Consider the following 12519-nt stretch of genomic DNA (forward strand, 5'->3'; position numbering starts at 1 on the left):
ACCAGGATCTGCGGTGCCATGCTCTTCTGCTCAGAGAAGCGCAGAAAATACCAGTCAGCTTTTCACATAAAAGCAAAGGATAACATGTACCATATATTTGTTTCTCAGATATGCACATGTGGCATGGCCATTTCCACAGGAAAATGTCCTGTTCCTATGATGAACACCTGTTTGACTAGCTCTCAGGTGGACATCTATCTTGTTGGTATCTGAGTGAGAGATTAATCCCACTCAGATACTTGCAAGCAGAGAAAAAGAGCTGCTGTCTGTACTAGTTTAAATCAATACTGCCTTTTATATGTGTATATTGTATCTAAACTGTAATTCTCAGTATGTCTGTCAGTAGAAGCAGATAACATATGTTATAAAAATCAATGGAAACATGGAGTGGAATATGCTGAGCCAAAAAAACCCCAGAAAATTATTTCCACCCTAGATGCGCAAAAATGTTGTCATTTTTTTACAGCAAATAAAAGCCACAAAGAACTTGATCTACATGACTAAAAAGCATCAACAAGCTGACCTTGGTTTGTGAAGGGCTTAGTGTTTGATGGAGAAATACAGATGAATCAGTGTGCATCTAAAAACCTACTGTTGCCTTTTTCAGTTACTGGATATAGATTGTGTAAGGGAAGCATCATTAAGACTCTGGTCTCAGGTTTTCTTTGTGAATTGATGTTTTTAGTTCTTAACATTTTAACTGTCCGTGGTTTCTGCACAAAGAACTTGCCGTTTAAGGTCCTATAAAACCCGCCATACTTTTGTTTAATCCATAGCTTTAATCTGTTTCCATCACTGTTAATGCACTTCCCACATCATGATAACTTACTTAGTCACCACTTGGAAAACACAGCGGCTCATAAAGCTACACAAACCTTTCAGAAAGGAGAATGAGCACTAGAAACAGCACTTCCTTCTCTAAACAGTGGTGTGATTCAATGGGAGACTGTAACAACACTCAGTCTTTGCTGCTCTGCTGCTGCTTGTACCGTGCTGAATAGTAGCACAGGACAGGGCTGCTTTAACTTTACATCATGCAGCTCAAAACTCCGCAGTTTAGTATGCAATTGTGGCTATGGCTGTTCTTGCAAATGTCCCTTCTGTTGACATACAAAGTAACTACAAAATTATTAATCAGAAGAATATTAAGTTGCCCAACCATCTGAGCAGTTTGTCATAGCCTTTGAGCAGCTACACTGGATGTGTTTGGGGTAGTGCTCAGATATGTAATACTGCAGAATTTAGATCCAGACCAGTGAAGCAAAGTGCTCTGCTTAAGTTTTCCACACTTGACTTGAATTTACTGGGCCACTCAGAACGCATTAAAGTGAACATACGCCTCAGTCAAGAAGTTTTGAATCAGGAGAATTTTCCTTTCAGTCCCATTTTAGCAGAGTCCTTCAAGCATGTCAGTTGCTGGACCTGGAGCATTAGCAAAAAGCACTTGCAGGCACCGCACCCCATGTCTGTGGGAGGTACGGGCTCCGAGGTGTGCTCATTTCTCAGGTTCTTTGCCTAAGCTTGAGTCATCTGGGTTTTCCCCACGGATGGCTTCACGTTTTCCATTATGTTACACAGGACAGCTGTGCACATGCAGGAGAGTGGGAAGCGCTGTGCTCGGTGCCAGCACCGTGGGCTTGCAGGGCACAGGAGGGAGCAGGGCTCGGGAAGCCCACTGCCACCAGAGCCTGTGACACTGCTCTGGAGCCAGCAGCCACACTGCCCCGGGCCCTGCATCCCAGCATCAGCACTGTGCCACCTCTCCAGACCAGGAAGGTCAAGCCCAAGCGGGAGGGGAGAAGCGCGCGATGGCTCAGCTAACACAGCGTGTTATCGCCGACCGCACTGACAGTGATTTATGGCACCAGCCTTTTCTGCCTAATGAAAAGATGACATTTAGTCTCAGTGAGACTAATCTATGCTGAATGTTAATTACCCTGACTTCAGTGATGCCCATATGAAGTTTCCTGTAATGGCTGTACCTCTTACAGATGAAGGGAGAGTCCTGTTATATAAGCATTGCATTGCAGCCGTGGGCTGTGCGTATGCATGTTGGAGGAACACACAGCAAAAGAGATGTGGGCTGAAAGGAGAGACTTCTTTGCAAAAGTTATAATAAATATGTGTCCTGGAAGCTAAGTAGGTGGAAAGAGAAAAACAGTCGCATCAGATGCTGGAAGGGGTTGCATTTCCAAGTAAAAATATTTTTTAAAAACCATAGAAGCACATTTTGTGTTTGTGAGACACTAATCCTCAGAGACTGCCAAGGTTACTCAAAGACTGAGCCAACTGCTATGTAAGCAGGACTTGCACTGAACTAATCTAGGATACTGCACATACACAACTTCTTCAAATCTGGTTCGCATTCATTGTCAGCATTCTTTATTTGTTTACACCAGTTCTTCCACTTTTAACTCATTCTCTGGTCATCGTTCATCACCTCTGGACTCCAAACACTAACCCTGAAAGGCATGGGTTTTTCCTTGGTGTTTACATTCCATTTCTGTTTGTTTCTTTCCCAGTGGTCACATTGTCTGCACATCAGGCTCTTGGTCCATCACTGTAAGAAAATTGTCTGAAGATTGAAGTCACTCCAGCACAAGGTTCCAGCATTCCCAGAATTATGTATGACAATTATAAATCGAGAGCAATGTATTTCAGCTGTGCTTATCCACATCTGGCCACCTTGTGTCTTCTGGCAGGCAAATTTAGTGTGATCCTGATTTTGCACATTTTAAACAAGCTCTGTTCCTGATACCCAGGAGACAGGAGGAATCTGTTATAGCTCCTAACCAAAATGCAAGGATTTTCTAGACCTTGCTGTAGGACAAATATGATGCATGCCTGAAAGAACAAACAGCACTATAGCAACGAGGCTGAGCTTATCACTGACATTTTAATGTTGACCTTCTTGCTAAAATCTGTGTGGTTTCTGGAGGGATTCATCAACTTCCAAATAAGGTCTCATCCCCCCTTCCCTTCTCATCAGCCCCACATGAGGCTTAATAAGAAATGGTTCCAAACCCATGCCTTTTGCTGGGACATTTATTGGGGAGCTGGCTGTAGGTTTAAAGTTTTCAAGGGTATTTATTTATTTATGTGTGGACTTACATGTCACATTCTTGCTCTTTATGGTGCAATAACAGAATATTTATAAAACTGCAGCACAGAGGGAAAACAAGGAGACTGTGCTGGAAAAAGAAGGAGAGGGAGAAACGGGAAGGGGTGCGGGATGGATTATGAGGATCCATTTCTGCACAGGTCTTTTTCCAAGTTTCCAAGTTGAAGAAAGGGAAGAAAACAATAGAATCATAGAATATCCTGAGTTGGAAGGGACCCCAAGGATCATCCTTGTGGATGAACCTGGCCCTGGACAGCACAATTCCAAGCAGCACACCATGTGCCTGTGAATGTTGTCTAGATGCTTTTGAGCTCTGTCAGGCTGGTGCTGTGACCACTTCCCTGGAAAGCCTGTGCCAGGGCCCAACCACCCTCTGGGTGAAAAACCTTTTCTAATATCCAATCCAAACCTCCCCTGACACAACTTCAGGCCATTCCCTCCGATCCTGTCACTGGCACCAGAGAGAAGAGTTCAGTGTCTGCCCTTCTCTTCCCCTCACAAGAAAGTTGTAGCTGCAGTGAGGTCTCCTCTCCACTCCTCTTCTCCAGGCTGAACAACCAAACTACCTCAGCTGCTCCTCATACAGCTTCCCCTCCAGACCCTTCATCAGTTTTATAGTGAATCACCAAAACTACAGTAAATGCCAAAGGTCAGGCTCCTGAGTCTAGAGAGAGAAACATCGAAGTCGGCAGTCTGATTTGGAAATCTTTAGTTGCTCATTTTGTGTCATGTTTTAAGTAAATCAGTTTCCAAAATATAGAATGCATCATTCTTGTCTATATTCTTCTCCTTCTGTGGCCAGGTGGCTGACTTAATAGATGAGGGAAAGGCTGTGGATGTTGTCTGCCTGGACTGTAGTAAAGCCTTTGTCACTGTCTTCCACAGCTTTTTCCTGGAGTGAACAGATAGATTATCCATGGTTGGACTTCATCTTGAGGGTCTTCCAGCCTAAAGGATCTTGTGGTTCTATTTTCTCTTTCCTACATGAAGTCCAAATATACATGTGAAAAGTCAAGTAGACATGGTCAGTCAGTCCTAAAGGCTGTAATTCATTTGCAGATCAGTGCTTGCAGAGTGGAATAGATCACACCAAACCTGGAAGTACACTGTGCTGAGTGCCTAGAACACATCAGCTCCTCTTTCCCCATAGTTATAGATACATCTTATTCAATCAATCCAAACTGTAAATGAGCTATTCCAATATTACCTAGTTTTAGCCTTTCTCTTGCGATTTCCCACTTGCTGGCATCATAAGGTAGACGTTCACATTGCTCATCTAAGGGGACTTCATCAGGATCCATGATGATTGACAGGTAATGGTTGGTCTTCATTTCAGAGGAACGAGGCTAGAAAACAAAGACATTGCAGAATAAAAAAGAGGATTAGAGTATCTGTCAGCATCTTCTTGTTTGGATCAAGGGCTCCAAGTTCATTCTGTTCACAAGGCTGCATGTTTCACTGCACACTGCATGGTTTGGTTAAGCTCCCTTTGGCTTTTCTATATATTGCAAGAGTTTTTATATAAAAGAAACTCCTTCCTCTAGCTTTCCTCCCATCTGGACATACCAGTTTCTTCAATGAAATCCATGTGGGTCCCTATTAACATATGGTGTTATGACACAGGCCCTCTGCACAGTCAGGAGAAATACTTTCAGCAAGTGACTAAACATTGCTGATAAAAATAACTTTCCTTCATGATTGTGCAAAGCAAGAAGTGGCCACATGCAACAGATGGAGTTCTACTGCCAGTGTTTATTTGTTCCATATATCCCACAAAGATAGGTCATATGTGGTTAGAAACTGTGCAAGACAAGTCCTCAGCACACTGGACATTGAACACTTAACAAACTGCTGACAAATTGTCGGATTTTTTATTTCTTTGGTATAAGTTCTGAAAAATTTACTCAAACCATTTGAGTCTGGAGGAATTTATTAACAGCTGGACTCAAACACATATTTTAAAACATAAAATTTCAAATTAATTTGCCAGCTTAGTTTCTCCTGAGCAAATGTATTATCTATCCACTTCACATGAGAAATATAAGGAAAGATGAATCTGATCTGAAAGTTTCCTGCAGTTCATCCATTTTGAAATGTATGTTCCTTCAAAGAGCATCAAGATTTCCATTCTAATCCACTGGACTTTTCTTGACACAGGAGTACTTATCTTTCTATAGAAAAGGTCTAGTGTTTGCCATAATTTCCTGGCTATTAGTTGGAATCTATGGGAAATCTGCAGAACTGAACCTGAAGGTGCTGCTTTTCCTAAACTTGTGGAAGTAGCACATGGACAAAGACATACAGATATCACAAACATACAGATATAACCACATATTCTCTTTTCTAATATTTGCTTCAACTGCCTCCTTATACTTTCAACTTCCCTCCCCTACAGTTTAGAAATATGTCCCTAATACCTGCATTTCTAGGCATGTTTTTTGAGAAGGATATTCCCAGCAGTGCATGCCTTGATTACAAACACAATTAGACTAAAATGACAGTAATGAACAACTGCTGTTCTAATTGCTTTTCATCTGCCCCAAACCCATAAATTTTGTCCCAAGAAGGATGCACTGATGCTTGGGAGAAAGTCAGGAGGCTTGAAGCCTGGCTCCAAACCATTCACTAAGTCTGGAAAGAACATGCATAAGTGGGATATGAGTAGAAACAGAAACTTGTGTGGTGCTCCAGAAGGGGCATTTCTAGACAGAGATGTGTGTACCAAAGTGCTCCTACCCATCACATTAGAAGAGCTTTGAAGTGGACCCATTCCAGAAAAAGCAATAGGGGAGTAGAAAAGTCAGGCAGTTTCCCACAGTTCCTTCTTCAGATGCACTCAATAGGTTTTGGTTTTGGCACAAATGGAGATTCAAAGCAACATTTTCAATGATGAAAAATTGTTAAGGATATAATCTCTCCCTGTGTGCATCACAGAGAGGTTTTAAATAAATGCTCTTGGAGAGCATGTTTTTTTTCTGTTGTGGCAACATAATTTGTATATAACATTTAATTCAGAGCTAATTCCAGTCATAAATCTTTGAGAGTAAGGGTTTATAAGAGAAACACAGAGAAGACCATAAACATAGACTAACACTAGCTGGAAAGTTGCCTCAACATGTCACTTAGTTAAAGTCCCTTGTTCTACATGATATTTTTATTATCTGATGATATTTTTATTATCTTTTAACAATCTAATAAGTTTTGGTCTCATAAAAAATAAAATAAAAAAGATCTGCAACCCCTTGCTACACTTAAAGCTTACTTTTTCCCAAGATTTGCAGTCACGTTATAACTTGCTTCATCATTACTGTTGAGCATTCAGTACTGCTCCCTCTTGCCTTGTAATTTCCCTTACAGCTATGAAGTTTCTCCACAGTTTCAGCTGACCTCTGCTTTCCTTTCCCCCAAACTCCCACGCATTTCTCCTCACCAAATCTTGCAGCAGTAGGAATGCAGGCGGAGTGGCTGCTGCTGTACTGCCCTGATTTGGACTGATTTCCCATCAGTCAATAAAAGTTAGTTAGTCAGTTAGACTGTTAGTTAGTTAGTTAATTAGTCAGTTAGTTAGTTAGTTAGTTAGTTAGTTAGTTAGTTAGTTAGTCAGTCAGTTAGTTAGTTAGTTGGTTGGTTAGTTAGACTGATTTCCCATCAGTCAATAAAAGTTCTTAGTACCCAACCTAAGACACTGGCAGGCCTTAGTGCAGGTTGAGGTGACATGGTCTGTCAGCCAGCTGGGACATGCCCAGCTGTGGCGGCTGTGAGCAGATCCCTGTAGTGCTGTGCTGTGATATCCTGGGCTGGTGGTGGTGTGGGAGTGAGGAGGGGGGGCACGCAGTCATTTCTCAGCTCATGTCTTGCAGTGCCCCAGTACCTTCCCTCAAATCCATCTGCTCCTGCAGGTTACACTGAGGAGTTTTATTTTTTGCTTGGGAAGGCTGCTGTGGTTTAGCCTGCACACACCACAAAATGCAGACAGGGTGCTGTCAGCAAAAAGGGGTTTTAAACCATCACAGTCAGCCTTGGACAAGAAGGAGGGTCAGCTGCAGGGGCAGTTAAATTTATCATGTTGGTACAGGATCATCTGCTCTAGAAGCTGCACCATCAAAACTCCTTCAGCAAAATATCACTTTGGAAGTGATGTAATTGTACCAGACACTGTGCGAACCAGACCCCAGCACATTCTGTGAAGATCTGTCATTCCCACTCACTCAGATCTTCAAAGACATTAGGATGCTAAACCCCCACAGTTTTTGTAAGGGAATGAGGATGTCTTTGGTGTGAGTCAGGCACTCAAGTGAGCCTCAGAGCCTTGTCCCCACCCAGGCTTTTCTTTCTGGCTTACTCATACTCAGGCTTGCAAGTCACGGTTCTCCAGCATCCATCAGCAGCCTGGTTATTTCACCAGGAACAAGGGTGAGAAGCATCAAAGAATCATAGAATCATAGGATATTCTGAGTTGGAAGGGACCCACAACGATCATCAAAGCTCAATTCCTGGCCTTGCACAGGACAGTCCCAAGAGTCATGGTATGAGCCGGAGAGTGTTATCCAAACACTCTTTGAGCTCTGGCAGACTTGGTGCTGTGAAAGTGGAACAGAATCTTTCTTTGGTAGACCTGACAATTCCAGCAGCCCAGGAAAATTTTTCTGACATGAACAAAGAGCTGCCAAGGAGAGGCAGGTGCCACAGGGAGATCCCTGTCTGTTCTTACCCTCTTCAGCTTGCGAATGAAGAGGGTCAACAGGAGCCAGAACAGCGTCGCAGCCACACAGGTACAGGTCAGAGTTATCAGCTCCAGGTTTGATCTCTCTGATATGCCTGGGAAAATCAAGTGGGAAACATATTAGAAAATGACCTGCAAACCAAAGGCACTTCATAGTTGTTGTGTTGGTTTTTTTTTTTGCCATTAAAATAAAATACCAGGAAGGACCAGCTCTTTTCAATGGGGTATTAATCTCTGTTTGGACCGGCTCACAGAGCCAAAAAAAAAAGGTCTCCTGCAGCCTCAGGAGAGGACAGGGCTCACAGAGGGACGGCTCTGCTGAGGTGGTGCTGTGGTGTGAGAGCTGCTGCTAACGTGCTGGAGAAGCTCCTAGGAGGGTTTGTGCTGGTGTAGGCACCAGTGACTCCAAGTGTGACCCAGGGCACGTTGCAGTGGTGCTACTTGGGGTTTGCTGTCCAGGACCTGATGCCTTTCCTCATCCACTTCTCAGAGAGCTCTTCCCTGCTGGTGGCTGAGCCCTGCAGCCTGCACCTCCATCCCAGGCGTGCTGTAAGCCCTCCAGCCCTCACCAAAACCATCCCTGGGGCTGACCTGGGGATTCTCTTGGAGACTCATGGTGCTACCAGCAGGAGTCCATGAGCTCTTTTTCCCATGGCTTGGATGAATCTGATCTGTCACCTGGGGGCTCAGCTCATACATAGGATGGAACCAGGGTCCTGAGCCTCATTCCCACTGGGCAGAAATCCAGGGCATATGGCCTGGCCCTCCCTCCAAATCCCCTGCTCCCCTGGCAGGCTCTGTGCCCTCAGGTGTCCTGCCAGTCACACCAGCAGCACATGGCCAGGCTCCCTGAGGGAACACAGGACCCCCTCCTTTCCCAGCAGCACCCCACAGAACCCAGGTGGCAGGGAGCTGGGAGGGCTCTAGAAACCAGGGAACTGATTAAGCACAGAAAGGGCAAAACAAAACTGGCCACAACTGAAAATGAAGCAGCAAGAAAACATGAAGATTAGAAATCTGGAAAGTATTAGAGCCCACGGACAAATCTTAAAAAAAGCCAAAATAAAACTCACTTCAGACTGCTATTTAGGGATTTGTAAAATAGATTCAGAGCAGTTTGTTTTGCAAATCCTGTGATTGCATCAAAAATCCCACACTTCCCACAATATGTTTTCCATCTGATTGTTATAAAAGGCAAAAAGAACCATCATACCCTGCCTCTTATTCTGATATACCCTCTAGAGAGGGTAAATGAGAGGACAAGGAGGAGGAATTCTGAACATGATTTCACAGTAGTTTTGTCTGCACTTGCAGAGTTTCAGAGCCTGACAGCTCGGTGTTACTCCTGACAAATGAAAAAGGTGTTATTGTGTCTCACTGGTGACTTTACTGGGTAATCCAGAGGGGTGTCCTGCCTGGTTTTAGGCAAAAGGCCACAAAGCTTTGTTTAGAGGATGTGTTGCTTAATTGGCATAGTGTATTCCCTTCCTAAAATGATAATCAGATTTGTATTCATGTCTCATATCTAAGATTTCCCTCAGATGTCTGTTCTGGAGCTTTGAGAATAAAGCTCATTGAGGAAAAAAAAACATGACTGCAGCTATGAATGGAGGTACAATAGTCTCCAGAAATACCAAGAGAGTTCTCTTTTCACAAGTATTTTTTTCAAGTACTTGATTTAGATATGGAACATAATGATAGCATAAATAATACAGCCCAATGCTGCTTGCCTACTCTCTGGCATCTGCATTTCCTTTTACATTTGGATAGTCTCCTCTTGCTTCTGACCAGCACTCCTGCAGAAGGCAGATAATAGTTTCTGATATTTATTCAGCAAAACCGGAGGGGTTGAAGTTTCATTAGTCACCACAACTTCATATGGCAGGACACAGAACACCCATGAGGTACAGCCAGGCCTGTGGTGGAAGACATAAATGCTCTAACCATTAGAGTAGCTGCCCAGGAGTGAGCAAAGAGATGCAAAGGTGCTGTCTTTGAAATGTTTGAGCAAATGTAGGCAACCAGAAAGCATTTCTCCAGCTGGGCTGAGTTATCAAATGCCAGAGTCCTAGTCTTGCTGAAAGCCTTGAAGTCAGAGCTCTCTAAGTGTCTCTCAGCTGGGAAGAAAAAGGTTTCATTTGAGGCAGAACTGGCAGAAACAGTCAGAAGATGCCTTAGGATTAGCAGAGTTTGGTGGGCTTTAATCAGTGCTAAATCCCCCTCTCTGCCTGGTAGCTGAAGATTTCAGGCATCCCCTTACACCTCCATCCCAGAGCTTTACTCACCTGACACCTCATTAGACAAAGACTTTTCCCTGTGTGCAGCTCTGTCCCATCTGCCTGACTCTGTCCCAAGCAGCTGCCCCCTTTCTCCCTCTTTCTCCCCCTTTCTCCCCTCCAAAAGCCCCCATGCACCACCCCATGCCTGCAGGACTGCAGAAGGGTGAGGAGGGGTGAGTGAAGAAGTGTCAGCAGCAGCTTCTCTTTTTCAGTAGCAGCAGAAGCCACCAGAACCATGCAAGTATGCCAGGACAAGAGCCTGGAATAATCTGCTGATCCCTCCAGCTACAAGCTCAAGCCTTTGGCTGGTATGGGCTTTCTCATTAAGATTTCAGCTCTAAACACCTAACAGTGTGGTGCAGCTCAGGTGTCATCCAGGGAAAAAGAAATGCATCCCTCACCCCTACCCCATTGGGATCTACTCTGCTCAATCTGTGTGATCTCACAATCACAGCACTGCAGCACTGGGATTGGTGCTCAGAGATGCTGAGGAATGTCCATCCTCAAAGTTTATCATAACTTAGCCAGACCGTTGGTGATGACCCTTGTTTGAACTGAGGTTGAACTATCGGCCAACAGGACTCCATTCCAAACCTCTTTAGTGGAATTCTGAGGTAACAGGAGCCTTAGTGTCCCCTGATGTCCACCTGCAATCTTGCAAACTGAAGTCATGACCCAGGCTGAACTTTGTTTAGTAGCTGTGGGAATTCCAGCTAAACTTCATGGAGAAGTTCCTGATGGCTTCAGCATGACTCAAAAGGCACAACAACTTTCTGAGATACAAAGTCAGAAAGGTTAGGTAGGTAGGTAGGTAGGTAGGTAGGTAGGTAGGTAGATAGATAGATAGATAGATAGATAGATAGATAGATAGATAGATAGATAGATAGAAAAGTTATTTAAAATAAGTCATTTAAATAGGAGTTATTTTAAAAGCTAACACCATTTTCGTAGTGTCAGCATTGTTCAGTGAATACTTGATAAATATTTTCATCAGCAGGATTCACATGAAGTTATCAAATATCAGCTTTAAGACAGGGTACTTTGCTATATTCCTTTGCTTGCTATATGTCCATATTTCAGTGAGCATAAGCTGCTCCTTCCTTTATCAGCACATCTCCTTCCAAGCAACACCTCTGCAACTAACTGTATCCCTGGGGCTGCAAGGGTCCTCAGTAGAGGGAGCAGGAAATGGCTTTCGTGGCAGCTCTGCAAGCATGTTGATCCCGCCCAAAAAAGCTGCCCAAGACGCCCAGCAGCATTTCTCCCCAGACTTTAAGGGGTACAGTCCTCTCCACCTGCTGGATGCTCTGGCAGCCATCTGCTCTTTCTATTCTGTCCTTGCAGATTTGGTGCCTCTTCAGTTCCTCAGCCAAGAGCAAGCAGAGAGATTGCTCTGACATGCCCACAGACATGGCCCTTCTCCTCCACAGATAGCTCAGCAACCCCTGGTTCCAAACCAAACACAGCCTGCAATAATTTCAAAACAGCCCTTTGATTCCCCCATCCATTCATCCATCTCGGACACAAAAATAACACATTGTTTTATCTGTGAGTATAAGAATGTTTTCTCAGAGGAAATAAAGAGAGCAGACAGTTTCCTTCCTGACTCATTCACAAACTACTCTTCCAATCTGCTAAACGTGGCCATCAACATGAGGCACTGCTCTGCTCCCTTTGATCTGCAGCCCCGGGTTCAGAGAGCCCCAGGACAGAGGCAAGGCTTTGGTGCTCACAGCAGCAGGCACAGGTCCTCTGTTTCTCAGAGAGACAAGAAAGTGGCAAAGCTTAGAGAAAGCCGTCAAGCCCTGATCTTGTCCCTCCAGGCTCAAGGATGAAGTAGGAGGCTTCCTTTCCTGGGAGAGGGACAGACATTCCAGAGCAGTGGAGGAATGAGTAAAAAAAGCTCTAGTGAGGTCCCTTCACGTAGTAGGAAAAGAGTGGAAAGACATTTTCCTTGACCAGAGTAGATAAGACAAACCGTCTCTCTTTTCATCATCCAGTCTCAAAGCCATAAATTTTAATGTGGTGATCTTCATCACCTGCTCCCATAGAAGTCATACAAGAGCATTGCTGGTGGTCCCTCAGGACACATAACCACAGCAGAAGCCTTCCTGAATGCTCCCTTTCCTCTCTGCTGGACTAGGATATATGACTTCCTAGAAGCCATCTGACAGAATGCTTGTGGTTGTAATAAAAAGCCAAGCTTCAGTTATGTTAAAAATCAATTCAATAATGAATTACATTGTCCAGGACTATGAATTAGTAGGATGATTTGGACAGCAAGCAGCTGGCACAAGTTATTCATTTAGCTGTTACAGCAGCTGTAAAAACCTTGGTATTATCAAGGCACTTAGAGAGAGGTGATTCTGCCTCTCTGCTATTGTGAGACCCCATCT

At 44.0% G+C, this 12519-nt stretch overlaps 1 protein-coding gene across 1 annotated transcript in view; it reads right to left on the reverse strand.

Moving 5' to 3' along the window:
• The window catches only part of FLT1 (fms related receptor tyrosine kinase 1), a 108819-nt gene that overhangs the window by 19787 nt on the left and 76513 nt on the right, over positions 1–12519 (reverse strand). Inside the window, exons 16-17 of the mRNA XM_066544868.1 lie at positions 7833–7939; positions 4329–4467 (exon numbers count right to left, since the gene is read on the reverse strand). Coding sequence (XP_066400965.1) covers positions 4329–4467; positions 7833–7939 — 246 coding nt within the window. The remainder of the gene's footprint in view (positions 1–4328; positions 4468–7832; positions 7940–12519) is intronic.

Source organism: Molothrus aeneus, chromosome 2, assembly GCF_037042795.1.
Source record: "Molothrus aeneus isolate 106 chromosome 2, BPBGC_Maene_1.0, whole genome shotgun sequence".
Taxonomy (NCBI): Eukaryota; Metazoa; Chordata; class Aves; order Passeriformes; family Icteridae; genus Molothrus; species Molothrus aeneus.